Here is a 22614-nt window from a genome sequence, read left to right as displayed (position 1 = left end):
AAAAAGCTGTCGTTGATATTTGAAATATTTCATAACAATTCCAATGTCTAAGCTACATAATAAAGTAAATTAAATTTACTTTGATATGTTTTTTTTTATCAAATTTTAAAAATTACTCTTATTGGAAGACTCTAATAAATACGGCGACATTTTCTGAATGATTTTTATATCATGTACTAGCTGGGAACTACCCGCTTTGCTGGGCAACATCCCCACTTGCACCCCTCCCTCCACATTTCCTTGCGTTGGATAACAGTTTTGTAATGTACATGTCATGCTCTTTTATTTGATACCCCACTTAGGTATATTTGTAAATATTCGATATTTCCTTCCCACTTTCTCGCTACACCTTTCTACCCTCCGAAGGTTAAAAAAATTTCGAAATGTAATTTAAAACATTCTGACCAAGTTTTGAACTATTAAAAGCCATAATTGAAAAATATGAATTTTTTATTCATGAACACCCCCGCAACCCCCTTTGTGGGTGGAATTTCGTAAAATCCGTTCTTAGCTGACCTCTACTTGGCAAAAGTAATATTCCTGCCAAATTTCAAGTCTCTAGGTCTTATAGTTCCAGAGATATCGTGATGAGTGACTATCTATATCTATAGAAAGTCTCCTATATATTTATAGAAGATATGAAATATACATAGTATATTAAGTTTAGTCCCAAGTTTGTAACGCTTAAAAATACTGATACTATGAACAAAATTTTGGTATAGGTGTTAAAATCACCTAATTAGGATATTTCCGGTTGTCTGTCTATCTGTCTGTCGTCTGTCTGCCCGTCTGTATCCACGATTAATCAAAAACGAAAAGAGATATCAAGCTGAAATTTTTATAGTGTGCTTAGGACGTAAAAAGTGAGGTCGTAAATGAGATAAATAGGTCAATTTTATCCCTGGGTCCATAGGACCCATCATGTAAACCGTTAGATATGTTTGAAACATTTTTTCGTAAACATCACTGTTTACCCGTGAGAGCACAAATTATGCGCAAATTGTATAGTATGTATTATATGGGAATATCAGTTATATATGTGTGACATGTATGTATGTGTAATGTGACAGAGTAATCAAAACTGTCTATACATGTTATTTCAACAGTTAACTCAGTCAATTGTTTGTTTTCACTTGTTGAAGGTAGTTTTAAAATGAAAACATCACCGACTTTGTCATTGGATGCACAAGAAAATTACACACATCGGGATAAATATATTACCTATAGGTACATGAAACAATAGGGGATTTTAGGAAGGGAGAAACTATATTCATATATTGTCATGCTCTTGTTTATAGGGTTATGGCTTATGTACAAATGCATTTACGTAATGCCTCAATGTGTATTTCAACGAAAATTCTATAATCACCCTTCCTAGTTTTCACGAAACAATTTAAATATACGCTCATATTTTCATCGAGTTCGAGAACTATAAATAATTATTATTGTCGCTATGATATACAAATGAATACATTTTCCTGTTATTATTGTTATTTGTGAAAATTTTTAACAATTTCAATGGAAAATTCGTTATAATTAATTAAATCAAATACAAAATCATTGTAATTAACAGGCATAAAAAAATATAAATAATATATTTGCTATAGGACTATGGCCAATGGGTGGAACCATTTGAAATATTTGATGTATTTGAAAAATCAATAGAAAATTGTAATTTCAAATACAACAAATTGAAACAAAAATTTGGTTGTACCTTGTAATAATGCAAATTTGGATTTTTCCAGTTTTTTGCATTTTTGTTTTGTAATGTTTCGTCACATGATCAGGTTTTGAAATAAACCATGGCACTATCCAAAAGAACATATAAAATCTGCAATTTCAAAAAGAGTTATATTCGAATATTTGCCTAAACTGTACGGGCTGTTAAAATTTCTCAAAAAAATTGGTTTTCTTAAAATTGAGCTTATGTATCAGGCTAAAATTTGCCACACTTTTTTATGATCGTAAATTAAATCTTTTTCCAGATTTTAAATTCAATTTCTTGATTTTTCGAAAAGTTATCAGAGAAAGTTGAAAATACGAGTTTACTGGTTTTTTTTTTTGAGGTTATTTCGTTATAGAAACACAGTTTGATTCGAAGAAACACAGTTTGATATCTTTTATCTCCAAACTAGAAACATGAATCTTTTTCATATTTTTGACAAATACGATAAATATACCCGATTCCGAGGTCAATGTAATTTTTTCACGTACTAAATGAACTATTTTATTTTTTTTTCTGACTCTTCGAGACGATTTCAGAATAAATTAAATAATTTAAAGAATTATTTTCACAATTTGTCAATAATTTTCTTGAACACACTGTATGTTTTATTACGTAACTAAAACAATAAATTATTAAAGTCTTTTCCAATTATTTTAATCTTTAGAAACTTGTTAAACTATTTTATTTGACGAAAAGTGGTAAAGGCTAGACGAATTTCTTTGTAATAAAATAACTTTATTGGTATTAAAATTATATAATTTTTATGTCTATGAATTTATATATACAGTCGCGAACAACGAAACCTGAATAATTCGTCAAATAATTTAAAATTATTGGGAAAAATTTCCATAGTTCTAGAACAAATTGTATTACACACATCTTGTTGTGGGAAAGTTAAGCATCATTTAAGTTAATTTGAACCCACTTATAATAATAATTTATGAGATGACTTAATTAATTGCTTCTCATATACGATTTTAGTCGATATCTTAGAAACTATTCGCCCAAGCGTCAAAAAGATTTAGGTCAAAAAGATCAAAAATCTCCCAATTATTTTGCAATTTTCTTAAGGGGTACCATTTGAAAAAAATCCTAAAAAAATTTGTGTTTCGCAATTTCGTAAAACTTTTAAATTAGGTTGGTTTGCAGAGTATTGACCCAAAAAATAAAAAAATTGGGTTAATTTAACTATTTGATAAATTCTTGTGAGAAAAGCTCTAATTTCAGAATAATTCTGGAGATATTTCGAAAGGCACTTTAAAAGAATTTGCAGGTTAACTTGACGATTGAACGACAAACTTGTGAGGTGTTGACTGATGAATTTGCTCCACAGTTTTGCAACCCCTGGTGTTCAATTTAAGTCTAAACCCCCTTTCAAAAAAATCACAAAAAAAATTGTATATCAGAGTTTAATGAAGCTTGATATATGGAGTAATTTTAACACAAAAAATAGAAAACTTGGATTTATTGAACGTTTGAGTAGTTTTTGAAATATTGCTTAAAAATAAAAGTTATTCAGAGCGATTCTAGAAAAATATTCTGGCTAAATTCACACTTGGAAGCGATGAGAAGAGCCACAGTTTGATCTTTTTTAATAGTGCATTCATTTTTGCCGTATAATATAAGCATAGAATATTATACATAGCCTGTAAGTGGATGCGATATGATGAATGAGAGAGAAGGCTGCCCACTTAGTTCCTATGTGTCCTTGTCATAGTCATATGTCATAATCATATGATGCATAGAAATTTTGTAATAATGTAAACAATATCTAGCCAATGACATATAGATTAGACAACGACACCGAGGAACTAACTGGCAGCCTTCCCTCTCATTCATTATATCGCAAATTTTGGGTCATGGCGTTCTCTATGTATAATATTCTATGAAGTACCTATCTCAATATATCAGCTCGGTGACTAAATTTCTCGTTCCACCCGTTTACTAACTGTTAAAACCTAACAACACAAATATAAAATTAATAATATAAATATTTATAGGCAACATGCGAATTTTAAAATATTAAATATTATTAAATTTTAAAACATAAAATATAATTAAATAAATTAAATTTTAATAAACTCACAAACAATTTTTCCAAAATAAAATGATTGATTTGAAATGGGTAAAATAAAATACATTATCCATTTATGATTGTGTTAGGTATTTTAAAAACTTTATGCTTCATATTATTTAATTAATATACAATCATTTATTTTATTTCAAGTGAAAATAATATTGAATTATATTAATATTTATAATTTGTTAATTTATTAAATGAGTATTGATGGATATTTAATGAGATTTAATGTGTGGAAATGGTTTGTACAGATTATAAACTAATTATTATAATTAAAATGACAATATTTTATATCAATATTTTCTATACTTTTTAGTTCAGATAGTTACAAAACCGTTTTTTTTTTTAGTTTTTTAAATTATTAGGTATTTATTTTCTACTTTTTAGTTCAATTAGCTACAAAACAGTGTTGTCTAGTTTATTAAACTACTAGCTGTGAACAGTCCGCTTTTCTGGGCAACTTCAATTTTAAATATGAAGATTATTGTATTATAATCTTCACTTCGTATTGCCTTTTCCATTTATTCACAATTTCATCGATTTTATTATTTTATATCAAGTTAATTTATGAAATTTAATAAACCCCCGGTAAAAGAGTTTAAACAACTTTGAAACGGCTCAACTAATTTTCATGTAACTTATATTTTTTAATGTACACATCATGCACTTTTATTTGATATGAGACTTGGATATATTTGGGGAAGTACACACCCACTTCCATCCCCACATATCCCCGGGATTACAATTTTGTAATGTACGCGTCATGCTCTTTTATTTGATACCCCACTTGGGTATATTTGAAAATATTCGATTATTCATCACCACTCTCTCGCTCCACCTTTTTACTCCACGAAGGTTAAAAATAAATAAAAACAATCAAAGGTATATCGTTCCCAAAACCTCACCTCGACCGTTGTGACCCCCTCCCTTTAAATTTTATTTAATATTTTCGGATAAATATTTGTTTATTCTCATAATCTCAATATATCATTCAAAAGATCATTTTCGTATTGAGATTTTATAATAAAAAGAAACAGAGAAACAATGAGACAGAAAGAGAGAGTTTGATCTAGATACCACAGTCGTATGTATACACAACTGTGCTTGATACTTTTATTTTGTTACCAAATTTTTTTTTTTTTTTTTTTTAAATTTTATATTTTCATTTCAGGAGTTATAAAAATTTAGAGAATAACGAAGTTATATTCCGTGTTTATAGACATTTATTTTCTTACAAGTTTTTTTTATCATATTATGCCACATTATGTACACTCATGAGAACTAAGGCAAAGATACTAAAAATTTTACCTCGACTGAGGCGAGGCTGTTCAACATTCTACCTAGGCCGAGGTTGAGGCGAGGCAAGAGTAGTAAACACTCTACCTCGGCCGAGGCCGAGAAGAGGCGAGGCGAGGGTAGTAAACATTCTACCTCTATTATTAAAAAACAAGGTTTTGGTATCACCTCGCCTCGTCTCGTACCTCGTGAAATACTAATTGTAGTAAACGCCATGGATTTCTTATATCGTGTGGCTGAAAATTACGTCCACAGATTTCGTTACATAGATACATTGACACCAAGTTAATTAAAGCGCGTTAAAAAGTGTTACTTATACTATGTATATTTAATGTTAGCAAAAATTTTTCTGAACACATTTTTCTAGAAACATGCTACATTTGATAAGACCCTGATTCTGATTCCACCTTATATTTGCCTTAGAAAATTGATATTATTTGTAAATATTTACAAACGTATATTAATTTAATATAATAATGTAGTTTATTTGCCAATACTTTTATTGTATTAAATAAACATTGTTACAATTGTAGTAATGAGGCCTGCGCATATTTTCTTTTTTCATAGTTTTCAAAATTTGCTCGAGCGAAGTTTTTAGATAGTCCAACAACACTTATCAAGGATGATATTGAGAAACCTGCATTATTTAAGTTATGGATCTTAAAATTTAAATTATCCAGCCAGCTGAATATTTGCTTTTTTTAACTTTGATTTAATTTACTCCGATAATGTAGATTTTGGTTGTTCATAAAATCCCCAAATTAGTCCATTTTCAGCTCTCCGTATGTTCGTCTACAAACCCAATAACTAAAAGAAATATTAAGTTGAAATTTTTATAGCGTGCTCAGGACGTTAGTTAGTCCGACAACAAACTTGTTGTTATAGAACTTCAGGAGCGCTGCTTTGTTCAGAGTCAGAAAAAAATCTACTGTTTTTTAGAGTCAATTATCCTCAATATAAGTTTTAAAAAGAAGAAGCTTATATTCATTTATTTTATGCTGACGTGACAATTAAAAATTTGCTGGATCCATAACTTAAGTTATGCAACTCTCCCAATATCATTCTTGTCTAGTGCTCTTGTATTACCTTATAACTTCTTCTGCAGAAAATATACGCTGGCTTTATTACTATAATGTTACAACAATACATCTTCAATGTTAGTATAATATAAATGAAGCCACTTAAATTCACTTTAATTAGGTTACACTTATTTAATATTTACCTATGTGTATACATTCAAGTTTATTTTATTGAATATATTATTAACAAGTGAAAACATACAATTGACTGAGTTAATTGTTGAAATACAATATATAGAATGTGCAGAATATGTAGTAGCCCTCCGGCCGCCATTTATTCGGTTTTCAAAAATTTCGAAAATTTTCTAAAGTATTTTCTAGAATTTTTTTTCGTCTTTCAAAAATGTTTGAAGGTACCTGAATTTTTTTAACTCACTATCTTTTATAGTTTTGGAGAAAATGGACAAGAAAGTTTTGTTCTAATTTGTACTCTCATGGATAAACAACCGAAGTTGTTTATTTTTTTTAAAGCACATTTTTTACATTTAAAATTTTGTACAATCTCTTACGGTTTACAAGATGGGCCCTGCGGATCAAGACCCAATTGACCTATGTTGCTAATTAACGAACTCAACTTTTTCAATTTTTTACGCCCTGAGCACGTTATAAAAATTTCAACTTGATATCCCTTTTCGTTTTTGAGTTATGGTGCTGACCTATACCAAAATTTTGATCGAAGCATAAATATTTTTCAGCGTTACATACTTAGGACTAAACTTAGTATACCTTGTTATATTTCATATATACATGGTAGAAGCAAAAGTCTATTTTGAAAATAAGTTGATTGTAATGCATTTCAATAAGTATTACGAAGAAAAAAACTTTTATAAAAATAATAATAATAATATTAATGTAATATTCAGCATGTATAAAAATAATAATAGCTTGAAATACAGTTCTTCGAAAGAAAATCTTCGAAGAAATACGAACTTCGATAAGTTACAATTGAAAATGCTAAAAAGCTATTTTTCAACTTAAAAAAATTTGAATGATGACCGTTTAAGGCTAGAGTCAGCCTAATATCAAAACTGGCAAATTGAAAGTTTTAATAATAATATAATTCGAAAATAAGACACAAAAAAGAATTTTTATTTTTTTATAAACGTTATCGGTAATTATATATTCGCCAATTCGTTAAGTTTTAGTTAATTAATGTTCTTGTCTTTAATTAGAAACAATTCATCTGAAGACAAATGCACACTTTTACAAAACTTTAAAACAAAAAGTAAAAATTATGTTTAAATGAAACGTTAAATTTAATATAAAGGAGCTTAGAGAAATTTACACAAATATATTGTGAAAAAGGACTTATTTAATTCATTTAAAGGTTAAATACGATTAATACTCGCTATCAGCAGCAATTAAATCGTAAACTTGGAAGAGTTTATTCGAATTTTATATTTAAATGAAATTTTTTGTCGGCTATGTTTTAAAAAATAAGTTATTGAGCATAATAATTTACAAGATTTCTAAAATTTTTTTTTATGTATTTTTATGTAATATTTAATTTATCCTAATTACTTTTCAAAGAATAAAAATCCTGAAGTGCTTTAATCAATACCAAACTATTTTTACATCAGATTGATCAACACATTAAAATTCTATTAGTCATCATATATTCGAAACAAACAAGGTCTATAACATTCTACGAAACAAACATGGTCTATAGCATTCTACGAAATAAACACAGTTGGAATTAAATCAAAGAACATAAATATCAGTACTTTGATCGAAAATTTACAAATGAAGCTAATATTTGCTTCTATTTCCTATATATCATATGTTTCTGATCAAATATTTACAATTGCCAAATATACATATAAAAAGAACATCACTACAAATTATCTTGATTTGTACTATAAATTTGTATATATACACATATATGCTTGTTCTTTTTGATTCGGAGTAGTTCATTATTCGCTCCGTGTGTGAGTTTCGTTTCCATGGTAAAGATACACTACTTTAATTATAGAATTGTATGGATGCATATATAATTGTATGGATTGCATTTAAGGCTTACATTTAAAATTTAATATTCTTGTCTCACAAATTTAAATAAATAATTATGATAATTTACATTTGAAAAATAATATTTGTTCAATTTGATTTCTTATTTTCACAATTTTTAATGCATTAAGTTTAATTAATTCGTGTTTTTCAATAATTTTAATTTGACATTTCTATTACATTAACATGTAAAGAATTGCAAATTAGTCATAACAGCCCCCTTTAACTCCAAAATTTTTCACTTAAAGCGCTGGCATCGATTTTATTGTCCCTACCATGACTACGCACACAACGAATAAAATATATGTAAAAATAGATAATGATATTAGAATGTAATAACATAGCGGAAAGTATAGTAGCTAGAATTAATCTTAACAAGGACATACGTCAAAATACTACAATAAAAATTGTGTCTGTTGTTCGGAACAAAGATAATATCATATTTATCGATTAAAACGTGTGAACCATTAAACATGATGTGCGAACCACAGTACAACATCATAATATACCATGGTATACATCCTGATGTACCTAGAATAACGTACACCGATTGTTTCAGTGCACTCTAGGATCCAGCATCAAAGAATGTATTTGATTGAAACATTTAAACCCCTACACGTTTCTCTCAAAGAAATCCACTAACTTGAGTGACCAGAAAAAGCTTCAACTTGTAAACTCATTAAACCTAAGAATACAAAAATTGTCAACATATTACCATGTATAAAAAGGCACATTATTTTGTTAGATTCAAAGTACCACACTTCGTGAATGTTAGACACACAGATACACGTTAATCTTATAGCATCTCTATTTTTACCAGGTGCGGTTAAAAACTGGAAAAACTTACTCATCAATCCCTATATATTATAAATGTGAAAGTAAGGTTGTTTGTTCGTTTGTTAAGCTTTCACGCAAAAACACTTCAATGGAATTGAATGAAACTCAACAATAATATAGCTCATACACCAGAATAACGCATGCGCTATAATTTATAAAGATATATTTTAAAAAATTTAAAAAATGTTATTTATTGTTTTGACATTTCATAAAACAGGGTAAGGGAGGTACAATAGAGAACTTACATTAATTTTTTTCCCAAAAATTCATATATAAATGAAAGAATAATTCATCCAAGTATATTTAAGCAATTTTTTTTAAATTAATAGTTCCATTTTTTTATTAATTACATATTACTAAAAAATAGTTATATTTTTGAATAAAAAACGGTAGTGACGTTTTTACAACCGTTGAGGTTGTGAGTAAATCGGTTTCTTTGGAAATATGCATTACAGTAGAACCTCGATAACTTAAACCTCGGTAACATAAAAACCTCTGTTACTTCAAAAAATACTATGTTCCCTTCCCATCAGAGCCCAAAACCTCTATAACTTAAAATACGCAACCTCTATAACTTAAATAAATAATCTCTGTATAAGCCCTCAGTAACTACATAGAAACATGTACATACCTCTATATTAACTAGGGTACATAGAAACATGTACATACCTCTATATTAACCTTTACCTAACATAGACCCTTGATAACTTAAAACCTCTATAACTTAAAATATTTTGTGTTTCCCTTGGACTTTAACTTATCGAGGTTCTACTGTATAATATTGTGACCCTAGTACCCTACAATATTTTTCTATTTACACTTAGTCAAAATAGTGTATACACTATATTGTGCAAAAAAGAACATACACATTTTATTATACATTATATATACAATGTATAAATATATATTCCGCTCATACATTTGCTTATATATGTATTCATTTCAGTTATATACCAAGTTGTCTAGACGTTGCAAATATAAAGCTCAACTTTATTACGCATCAGAATAATAATAATGGCTTTCGTTACGATAATACGATGCTGATGATCCATCACCACACACCTATATAGAATATATAATATAGAAAATATTCCAATTAGTTCGAAATTTTAATTATTTATTATAATAAATAGCATATGTACAAGGTGATTCAATTTTCTGTTTCAATTGTAGGTTAGGTTAGGTTATATTATCTGTCCATGAAGGACACACTTAGGCCATGGAGACCATTGTGATACCAAATATGTGTTTTACCACTAAACCAGCCCATCACAATTATTCATTAAATTAATTTTGGTTGTGATGGCGGGAATCGAGCCCGCTACCTTAGGCATACCGCGAACGGAATTGGCTACGTCTTAACCAACTGAGCTACTAAGGTTCACGTTTCAATTGTAACTTTCCTAAAAAAATGTATACTGCTTTTCTTTACAATTTAAGGGAGTGTCCAAATGAGAAAATAATGATGAAATTGGTTTTTACATTTAATAATCAGACACTGAGGTTTCAAAAAGTTGAGATCAAGAGGCGTGTGATCCTGGCAAAAATGGCTTTTAATAAATTCAGGTCGCTACAGGCAAATAAAAACATTCCAAAAGGATCAAGGTTTCGGGTGCTATTGTACTATGTGTGGCCTGCTTTATTGTATACATGCACGTCGTGGACTGTGACAAAGAGAACAGAAGAACTCATAGAAGTTCTACATTTCTAATGACGAAGTGCTAAAACTGTTTCATTTTAATCGCGAAATATTACAAACTTAAAGAAAAAGGCATCTTAATTTTTTGGGGCATATTATACGATCTAGAAAGTTGAAATACAATTTACAAACTGGGGAAATAACGGGATCAAAAGCAAGAGGAAGAACTCCAACCTTATTAATTATTACTTTAATTCATATAATAGTATAAGAAGGGTAGACTTCTTCAGCCTTGTTGACGGTCGTAATAAATGTAACTCTATGATTACCACAGTTTGCATATAACAAACATGGTACCGGTTACATTATTATTTTGTCACAACCGCCTTTGAATCAAATAATCGTACGTTTTATGAGATTTAAACTATGTATTTTTTCACATTATGGTTAGTTCTAGGAACTTTATTGAAAATCATACTAAGAATTTGTTAATACTCAAAATCGATTTATCTCTGTCAATATTTTATGTTGTCATTAATTTTAAAGTTCTATTTAACGCTTGTCATTGTATAAAATTGAAAAACAGAAAAAATATATATACTGTCGAACATTTGAATAGCTAATCCACAAAAAAGAACTGTATTTTTAAAATATACAATTTAAACAAAAATTATAATCTTCCATAGGTATTAATTAAACTTTTAACTATATTGATGATTTTTATTGATAGGTGTGTTATTTAAAAAACGGTGCTTAAAATCACTACACAAAGGTTTAGCATTATATATTCAACTCATACTGTTTTTTGGTTGGTAAAATTCGGACTGCATTGAACTTAGTGATATCAGACTCCAGGTGTTCGTATTTATGCGATTATGTTCATATTTTGGGGGTTGTCTGATTTAAAAATAAAAAAATAAAAAAAGTTAAGAACAAATTTCGAGAAGTGGCGAGTAATTGAATAATTCTCTTTTGCTTTTGCTCCGAAAGAGAAAAAAATAATACGTATAAAACAAGCATAGTATAAGTTTGTGTGGTGACCCATCACTATTTCTGTCGAATAAATTTTTGTGAAAAATTGTTTCGAATAAAATTTTTTATTTTATTTTATAAAGGATAGCATTATGAACATCTCTGTCCTCATTAATTACGAACAACAACTATTTTTTATTACCCTGCGTTATGTAACACTTTTGACCTTATTGCGCATTCGCATTCTGCATTAAAAACTATCTGTATTTTTGAGTATTCAAAAGGGCAGATGGTATTCTGACGGCCCCCTTTTCTGAAATTTCTGTTCGGTCAGAAGACGACCACAAAAATCTTGTAAATTAAAAATAATTCTTACAAATTTTCTCGATACATAAATGTCGTAAATAAGATACAAATATGTGCAGTGATTCCTCGAAGATTCTAGATAATCATATTTTTGCTGTGTAGATCGGGTAATATTTGAAAGTTGACACAAAACTCTTGTATACTTTCGTATTAAACTGGTAAAAAACTAGTAAATTTTCGAAGGATTGATACGCAAAACCGCTAAATTTAATCAGGAGCAAACTCGATTACAATAGTTTATGTTTTATATTATCTTTAAAATAATAAACTATAAGGTAAACACCTGATATTATTAGTAATTAAACCCACATGTGTAATATAACAACAATATATTTTGACATGAACTTTCATATATTGAAGTAATTTAATTTAATAATAAAAAAAATCCTTGAGCATCAGAGCTCCATTACCTAAGTCATATTTTCCTGTCATTATATATTTCTTATTAAAAGACTCGGTATTTTGTTGTAAAAGAATTTATGATTTATCAAGATATTGAAAACATGAAATATCAACAGAAAAGAACGGTAAAATAGTCGAGGCGGAAAGTTAACACATCAAAAAGGTATAGCTATGGTACTTCCCACCTTTTTTCACACCTCTTAATTAATTTGGAGAGGCTGTGCAGATATTCAAAGCCATAACAACATATTCTTTCGACATAAAAAGGAAGTAGAGGCTGGAATGTTGGCATCCTCAAAAGGTACATTCTTGATACTAACCTAACCTTAATACCGAGTTTCAATTCTACAGCTCAATTTAAAGATGCTGCACTGAAATTTAAATCCAGAAATTGCAAAAAAATCATTTTTCTCCTGAGAATATCCCCCAAATAGCACAAATAGCAGAAATCAGATTCTGCTCTTGCGGGAAAAACTATTAGACAACTCAAAAATCCATAAATTGTATTCTGGGGTCATGAAATGAATTTATAAAACATCCTCACATCTTTCGATGATCTTTGATACAGCGCATAAGCCTTTATTTTTGGGGTAAATATGACTAAATATGGAAGTGTATTGTTGGTTGTATACGTAGTTATTACCCGATCAATTTCTATAAATATCAATACTTATAGTATATATGAAATTTAATTAATTCTATATTTATATACACGATGCACAAACTTCATTGAGTATGGAACTATGGGATCAACTTTATTAATAAGATTCCGTAGCACTATTTAGAACTGCAGAGAACACTTTGAACCAAAACCATATCGCTCAGTATTACTTTCATCATTTTTTAATCGACTTCAAACAAAAAAAGGTTCTCAATTCGACTTTTTTTTATGTTTGTTACCTCAGAATTTTCGACTGGGAAACCGATTTTGTTGATTCTTTTTCTATTTGAAAGCTAGTGCTTCCCGTGTGGTCCCGTATTAATTTTGTCCAGTTCTGACAATGGCACCCATCAAAAAACCATATAAGTATTAAATTTGCATTAGGTATGTGCGCGGCAAATGGACAATAACTCAATATCACGCCAACCGATTTCGTTGATTCTATAAATTAAACAAATTAAAATGCACTAAAAAGTAAAAAAATAATTGCGCATTCTTATGAATAACAAACAATAATCAAAATATTTTTTAGAATTAGCTCAAGTAAAATGAAATTAAAAATTTTAGACTACTTAAAAGTCAATCAAATTATTACAATAATATATTGTAGTTACAATTATTGCTATTTTTGGAGTCGGTTAAGGGATTAAGCGATCAAAATAACATACCAAAAAAACAGCTTTACATCGTGTTTTGCGATTTTAATGAAGAATTTGACTGGCGAAAAGTAACAGATATCAAAAATTGGACACAACTATCGCGAATCTTAAGTTCGTATCTATGCCGATATCTCTATATACATTGTCTGTTTTATTCCAGTTTCATTGTTTTACCAATAAATAGACATGAGTTTGTAACCTGGCATTACACAACAAAAGTATGTGCATACAAATGAACTATAGATTAGATAAAACCAAATCTTGATTTTTTGGAAGCTTAATTACGTCCGATTGTTAATAACAGACAATGCCATTTGTAACTGAACTCAAATGACATCTCTTTACATACGGCTGTATGTCTATTTTTTCTAAAATAATGTGTTTTTTTGTGTGTCTTTTTTATATTTTAATTATTTCATTTTTAATAGTTACGCAGAGAATAAGTAGTATGGTATATTATTGTTTCCCATTTATTGTGATGTGTTTATTGTTCCTATGAATAAAAATTTTTTTTAATGAACAACTACCACCCATTAACTCAAATCCCCATGTACATCAGGGTGTGGTTTTTTTCCTTTTTTGTGTATTTTTAATTTTTTAAAACTGATGTATATAATATGTATTTGTTGTTTGTAATACACATGAGCTATTTTTTTTTTTTTATATCATTAAAAACTCTGGAATACGAACTATATTATAAATATAGTTGATTTCTTATATTAGTACAATACGAAAATTTCTCTAAAAGGAAAAATGAAAGAATATTTTTTTATTATTTATGTTGTTTTATTAAATTTTGTGTACAGAAGCATAGGCCTGGTGCACTGCACGGCTAGTCGGTAGCAAACTTCGAGCTTGCTGACAATTGTTTGTCTTTTATAATGTTAAATAAACATTAACAATAATACAACACATGCGCCAAGCGTCTTTGATAAGCATGTGCTATTTGTTGCCGCTATTTCGGATGAAACAGGTTACTCCACAACCGTATTCCTATAATAATTCTCAACTTTATCGAAAGGCAGAGAATATTTTTCTAGACTGAAGTTTGAATTATCAAATGACCTATTACAGAAACTAAAATATCTTATAGATTAAATGGCCTTTCGATTATGATCGATATTGACTTTATATTGATTTCAATTAATTGCGATAGAAAACAAAGCGGCATCAAACTTGGATTTCAGTTATAGACGGATACCTCCGGTGTCGGAGTCTACTGCTCTGCCACTATGCCACTGACGCAAATCAATAAGATTTTAACCTACTTACCAAAAATCGTCTAAAACGCGTATCGATGTTTTAACTTCAAAAATGCAAAAGAAATTCTTTATAAACACATACATGAATATATCGGCTATAACAACATCGAAGATAACGAATTATCGGTTAAAGCGACCAATATTCATCTCCATAATTTGATTAATTTTTTTCTTGACCATATTAACTCATATCAGTTACAGCAACCAATTACAGCGACAAGCAGTGCCGGCGTTTAGAAATGCGAAAACATAGGCCGATCACTTTTTGCGAGAACTTTTTAAACATAAAAGTTAACCTTGAAAGCTTTTTGTTTTGTTTTGTTTGAGGTTATATCGACCATAATCGATAGTCCATTCAATCTCATTATAACATATTTCGACTTTAAATACTTTCTGTTGAAATACTTCAAATATAAAAGATAGATTATATTTAGAAGTTTGATTTTAAAACCATCATGAACACAACCGCATATTATTAAAATCTATTTACAATAAGCTCTATTTTAATACCAATAGAAAATCCTTACCTAGAAGGTATATTCCATAGAATTGTATTCATAAATAAATGTATTATATCTAGACTCTGTTATATTCAATTCAATAACAAAATTACATTGCCAGAGTGAGTTGATTTGAATAATTTGATTTTATATTTATGAATATAATGTCTAATGTTTATACCTACAGCACAATCATGGTGGTGTAATGAACAACGGAGACATTATTGTTTTATTATGAGTGGGGATAGGATTATAAATATTATTGATTTTTTTTTAAATAATGTTTACAACCAAGTGTAATTATTATTGTAGTACGAGAGTTCAGGCTAGGTAGGTATAGTGGTTGGAGGAAGTAGTTCTTAAAACTGTCACGTTTCTACATTTGTTCGGGAGACTCCAGAAATCGTGTAGTTTCTCCAGACTACATAAATCCTCAAGCAGTTCAGTGAATAAAGATATTTTTTCATTATTTGTTTCATATTCAGATAAATTTAACACTTCTGAGCAGCTTTTATATTTAAATTCAAAATTTAATTAAAAAATGCTTTTTAAAAAGAAAGCTTTTATTGTTCTAAAAAGTAGAAAAGTAGAAATTTCAATGAGTCGCACTTAAATGACTATTTGTAAAAAGGGGGCTCAAATTAAAATATCCAGGATAATAAGAAGAGCCTCAAGCTTTTAAAAATAAGTATTTTCTACTTTTATGTAAAAAAAAAAGCTTGCCCTTTAAAAAGTTTTTACCATGTATATATGAAAAATATCAAGGTATACTAAGTTTAGTGTCAAGTTTGTAACGTTTAAAAAAATTGATGCTACGAACAAAATTTTGGTATAGGTTTTAATAAAATCACCCAATTAATCTATTTCCGGTTGTCTGACTGTCTGTTAATATGATAACTCAAAAGCGAAAACAGATATCAAGCTATAATAGCGCGTTTTATAACGTGATTAGACCGTAAAAAGTGAGGTCGAGTTCGTAAATGAGCGCCATAAGTCAATTGGGTCTTGGGTTCGTAGGATCCATCGTGAAACGTTAGCGATAGAACAAAAGTTTAAAAGTAAAAAAGTTATGTATAGATATAGAAAATCAGCTGATGCTTACCATAAAAATGGATTGTCATCCAATTTACACATGTTATACGTATTCTTCTTAGCAAACCCTTTCATTTGATACCCATGTCATGGGAGTATATAAAAAATAACTAGTTCGCCATATTGAGTATTAGATTTAGAATGACGTTACTAAGTTAACCAGGCACTGTCATTCAAACTAAAGGTTTAGGCAAAATTTCAATTCAATCGGTTGAGCGAGGACAACTGCTTTAAAATTCAGTTGAACGATTTGACCCGACATTCATACATACAAACATTGCAAGTTAAATAAAAGCTTATAAAATCAGCTTATTTATAAAATAGAACAATTAATAACGTACTTAAAATTAAATAGTCATTTTAATCAGATTTATCAACAAACAAACAATACGTCATCTCTCCCACAACAATGAGTGTTGGATAGTAGTTTAAGTTTTAATCACTATGAGAATAAACAATCCATCATAGGAATCGAATGAAATTAGTACATTATAGGTCATATAATAAAAAGCAAGCTATTATTTTTATAGCAAAAACAGAAAAAACTAAACAATATAAATGCTATATTTACATCATATATCATGTATAATCATCTTGCATATCCCCTGTCAGATGTTTTCTCATCTCTTAATCACACGAAAGTACATAATGTAACTATTTTTAAACGAATTTTCATGCAATTTTTTCCGTAGAATATTATTTTAGAATCAAAATTCCAAACAATGTCTACACAACGATGAAAATACTAAAAAATCCAACTATATAATATGAAATTAGTCTTAAACTTAAGAAAAAAGCTGGACCAAATTTCAACTCGGTTAACAGAAAATTTCGATTCAGCAACCAATAAAACGTAAGGATATCTAGAGATATTTCGAGCGCCTCGAACTGTATGGACGTTAAATAGGGCAAAAGCAAATTGGATAGCTTATTTCAAACATAGTGGACGCAAATACCTATTAGCCAAACCTAACTTGTAGTACGGGCATAATGAAACAAAAGATAGGAGGATAAATTTAAAAAAAATATTTTTTTATAATTTTTAGAGTGTTTTCTAAACGCATTAAATGAAATAATATAACAAGTGAAATTTACAAAATTAAAAAATCCCAGCTAAATTTTTCGGCAACGGAACCCTAAACTAGCATTTGATACATACCTAAGAACACTCTCCATTAAATTGCCGTTTTCCTAAAAGCCTTTTCCAAACTGAGCAGATTTGGAATTTTTAGTTTTTTCGCACCTAAAAATCGCACTTGAAACATAGCTAAGAACACTGTCCATTAAATTACCTTTCAAACAAAACAAAAAAATCAAAATCGATTCATCCGTTTAGGCCTTCCAAACTGAGCTGATTTGGAATTTTTTGTTTTTTCGGGTACGGAATCCTAAATTTGCACTTAAAACATAGCTAATAACACTCTCCGTTAAATTACCTTTCAAACAAAACCAAAAAAATCAAAATCAGTTCATACATTTAGGCGCTGCGATGCCACAGACAGACATACACACACACACACACACAGCGTTCAAAATTATAACACCCCTTTTTTTAGTTCGGGGGTTTAAAAAATAGAAACAAATAAAAACTTTTTAACTGAAAAGACCTTCAACAATAGACTCAGAAAAAGAATTATTTTATCTATTATTTTCAATGAAAGTGTTAAAAAGAAAGTTATATGATAAAAAATGGGCATTTTTATTTTTTCAACGGGAATGGCGTTTAGCATTAAAATAAATATTATAACCTAGATTTTACTTACGCAAATACTACCACAACCTAGAAAATGTGTTATGAACTTACAGAGCAACGGAAGACGGACGTTGGTGTGTAGTGTTAGTTTTGAAACTAGGTATGAAATAAAAAATAGTATTAATGAAGAAGACGTTTTAAATATTCATATCGGATACATATTTTCCACGAATAACTCTAAATAATTTTTTTTTTATTAAATTTTCTTTTTCCAAGAAAATCCACATTTAGTTATTGGCATAATAAGGCCGATGACAATTTTGTTTTCATTTCAAGTAAAAATTTAAAAATTCAAAATTTAAAAAATCCCCGAAAAACTTTTCGGGTACGGAACCCTAAACTCACATTTGAAGCACATCTAAGGACACTCTCCATTAAATAGCCCTCTTCCTTTATAAACTGAGTCGATTCGGAAGATCATCGCCAATTTTTACTTTTTCGGGTGCGGAACCCTAAATTTGCACTTGAAACATAGCTATGAATACTCTCCATTAAATTACCTTTCAAACAAATCGATTCACCCGTTTAGGCGCTACGATGCCACAGACAGACACACAGACAGAAACACACACATAGCGGTCAGACTTATAACATCCTTTTTTTTAATTCGGGGGTTAAAAAAAGAAAAGCAAAACTCAAGTGTGCCAAAAAGAGGAGTAAGGAAACTATCAAAAGCAAATCATCGTCTGGCTATCTGTGAATTTGTTGTCGTAGCTTTCAAAAGAATAGCCCATGGAATGCTAATGCGGTTTTTTAAATGAAACCTAATTTGGGTCGAAATAGTTATTATCTATGATGAAAATTCGTTAAATCTAAAATTTCTTTGAATAATTCAGGAACAAGAAATATTTTTGTAGAAAGTTAGAAAAAGGAAAAAGATGAAGGCCTGCCTCTTTAAAATTGCGATTCCGGTAAAGGAACACGTGAAAATATGCACCCCTATAACGAATTGAATTATTGAAAAAATTTATAACGATTTTTTGTAAATATTTTCCTGTTCTAGCGATAGTATAGCAATCCTTCAAACGAAAGCTTAAATTTTATACATTTCTACTCGAAATAATGTGTTCTTCCAAAATTATTGAGGCAATTTTTTGTTTTTACGATTATTTTCAATCTATCTGTTTGTGTACGATTCTGCTGATAATGTGAAGGAAAAAATATATAAATTAATAGCTTAAAATCTATCTACTAAACGCCAAAAATTTTGCTTTGTTTTCTGTCGACGGTTTTTTAAATTAATTATTGAAAATTTAACTTATGAAATACTTTAAATAGTTTTGAAAAGAAAACTTGAACAGAAACATCGTAAATCTTCAGAAATATATTTTTAGCTAGCGGCTCAAACGACATCAGCGTTTATATTATTAGAGGAATTGAATACAGTTCCTTTCATAGCTCCGGAGAATAATTTTAATACATCCGGTTAGAATTTAATGGATATAAATTTTCTATTTCCTTCTGGTAGACTCGATATATACTACTTGAATATTCTACATGACTAGAAATTAAATTATCTTAATATCTATAGTATGTTATATACGAACATGTTCGATGTTCGGTTGGCCGCAAATAAGCTGTAGGATATCTCACACAATTTATAATTAGGAATGTATTGAAAATGCTTGCTTTTTTTTTATCAAAATCTTAAAATTCATTATATTTTTTTACCAAGAAAAAATTGAAGATAATTTAATCATTAAGGGATTATTATCTAATTTCATTCTCATTCTTTTTAATCTGATATCCGTTCCTTATGTCTGTGTGTAATTTACTGGAAACGATGAAAACACAGAATGTTTCAAGAAAATAGCGAGGAACATTTTTTCATTCTGTGTTTTGGTTAAAAATTCATTCTGCTAAAATTTAAAATCAGGTTACAAATGATTTTTATAAAAATTTAAAACAAAAAGACTTGTATCCGGCGCGGTGGTGAAAACAATGTGTCTGGCTAAAATCGTTTTAAGTTTACGGCATAAGTGTCCTTTCACCATATTTGCTCCTATTGGTTTTTTAGAGTCTTGTTGTATTATTTACCTACCATTAAAAATTGCATTACGATATACGCAGATAGTTTTCGCCCTTTTCCTATAGATTTTCTTTATGACCACTTATTACATTAAAATTATAAGCTATAACACCGAAAATAGGTTAATTTCAATTTATGGAAGAAGGGCGTATTAACAGTATTGGAAAAGTTGAAAAATTTAAGTTAAGGAAATGCGAATCGCAATATTTTTAGGTCAATAATAGCTAGTAACTTATATTATAAGGAATTTTAAGCTTAATATATTCTGAAAAACATAAATTGTCTCAGAATATCTTTTTATCTTTATACCCGGGAAAATCTTTATTATATATCAGCATATCGCCGATGATCTTTGATCAAAAAAATGGTAAAACTGAAATCATAATAGTTATATCTTAGTAGATGTACTCTTGATGTCACAATTGATGTACAGTTGTTCATCTGTGTATACATCAGAGTACATCAACGCACATCAGTATTGGTCTACATTTATATCAACAGATGTAAAACAGTACATCTGTTTATATAAATGTAGATCAGTACTTATGTACGTTGATGTACTCTGATGTATATACATAGATGAACTACTGTACATCAATTGTGATGTAAGTAGATCTACATAGACGAACAAGTAAAAATCTACTGAGATCTATTATGATCTCAGTTTTACCATTTTTTTTATCAAAAGAAATCATCGGAGAATGCTGATTTATAATCCAATTTTTCGCGGCTAAGTATTTTATTTTAAATAAACATTAAGAGTTTATTCCCTTATTCCTTCCACTCAATCAATTATTATCTGGCAATTAAGTAATATAGATTTTTCTTTATTTTCCAGGATGTTGCTTTCATCAATCCAGCCAATGTTGTATTCGTCTACATGTTAGTGCGTGAACTCGTCGAAGATGACATCGACTCCGAACAAGATTTACAAGCAGTTGTACTAACATGTTTATATTTATCATATTCATACATGGGAAATGAAATATCATACCCATTAAAACCATTTTTAGTTGAAGATTCCAAAGAGAAATTTTGGGATCGTTGTTTAGATATTGTCAATCGTTTATCATCCAGCATGTTACGAATAAATGCTGAGCCTGGTTTCTTTACAGAAATCTTCACTGAGCTAAAAGCTTGCGGAGTGGGTGCAATTGTTGTAAATAGTAATACAGTCACCACTATGGGATGCCAAACTGTACCTGTAGTTCAATGTCAAGCGGCTACAAACGCTGCCTGACGGACAACAGAGGTGACACTTGTTAAATTAACATTAGCAGACCAACCCACGAATAAAATATAAAAAAGAGCAATGTTTTCGAAACAAAAAAGTATTTAACACCAAAAAATTTCGAAATTTCTTTGTAACAGTTATTTTTTTTACTAAGAAATTTCGTTATAACTTCATACATAAGTGTATGCTTGGATTGATTGAGCAAAATATTTGCGAGCTTCATATATATAGAAAAAAAACAATCGTGGGTAAGGCACAATTTTGCCACCGCCAAATTACTTAGTAAGCTCACTTTTGTTGTTCTAATATAATCGGTCAATCCTAGTGTACATTGTACATAGACAGAATGTGTTCATGGAAAAATTAACAAAAACACAGCGAGAACAGTCAAACAAGCCCCCCTATATGTTTCAAAGCGAAATGTTTTATAAAAATTTATATCCAAAAAAAATCGTATTAATCTAGTTATAAGCAAAATAAACGATAACAGTTCAGTTAAAACCTTTTTCTTTCGTAAATAAAATACCATAAAACAATGATCCCAAAAAGATTGCTTGAAAAAGAATTTTAAAATTTAGAAAAGAAAGAAAAATGGATGAAAAAAACATTTTAAAACTATTTTTGTAATGAAATATTTTACACTATTAATGAAATTTTTCAATTAAAAAATTGTTTTAATTTACGAAACTAATTATGTTCAAAAAAAAAATTCGAAAATGTTCTAAAAAAATATTGTGACAAATGAATGTCTTTAAAAATTTGTTTTTGTGAAAAAAAATGATTTCTGACTATATATTTTATAAAATGGAAAAAAATGTTAAAAAATTATTTGATAATTTCAAAAAATCTTTAATTTGTATTTCCATACCATAAAAATGGATGTCCAGATTATTACGAAGTCGAAGAACTGCCATAAAGTGTGGTGACAATGCAAAGATTGCAAAAAAAAAGAAAAAAAAAACAATTTAATGATATAAAATATTTCAAAATTTTAAGATAAAAAAAAGAAATTTCGGTACT

At 29.0% G+C, this 22614-nt stretch overlaps 1 protein-coding gene across 1 annotated transcript in view; it reads left to right on the top strand.

Annotated features, from left to right (window-relative positions):
* The window catches only part of LOC123300915 (cyclin-dependent kinase 5 activator 1), a 95440-nt gene extending 73317 nt beyond the window's left edge, over positions 1 to 22123 (top strand). The window contains exon 2 of the mRNA XM_044883594.1: positions 21199 to 22123. Coding sequence (XP_044739529.1) covers positions 21199 to 21600 — 402 coding nt within the window. The 3' untranslated portion in view covers positions 21601 to 22123. The remainder of the gene's footprint in view (positions 1 to 21198) is intronic.
* Positions 22124 to 22614: the final 491 nt, after the last annotated feature.

The sequence above is a fragment of the Chrysoperla carnea genome, chromosome 5, assembly GCF_905475395.1.
Source record: "Chrysoperla carnea chromosome 5, inChrCarn1.1, whole genome shotgun sequence".
In the NCBI taxonomy this organism is placed as follows: domain Eukaryota; kingdom Metazoa; phylum Arthropoda; class Insecta; order Neuroptera; family Chrysopidae; genus Chrysoperla; species Chrysoperla carnea.
The sequence above is the reverse complement of the archived record's forward strand: the minus strand, read 5'-3'. Positions and strand labels throughout refer to the sequence as shown.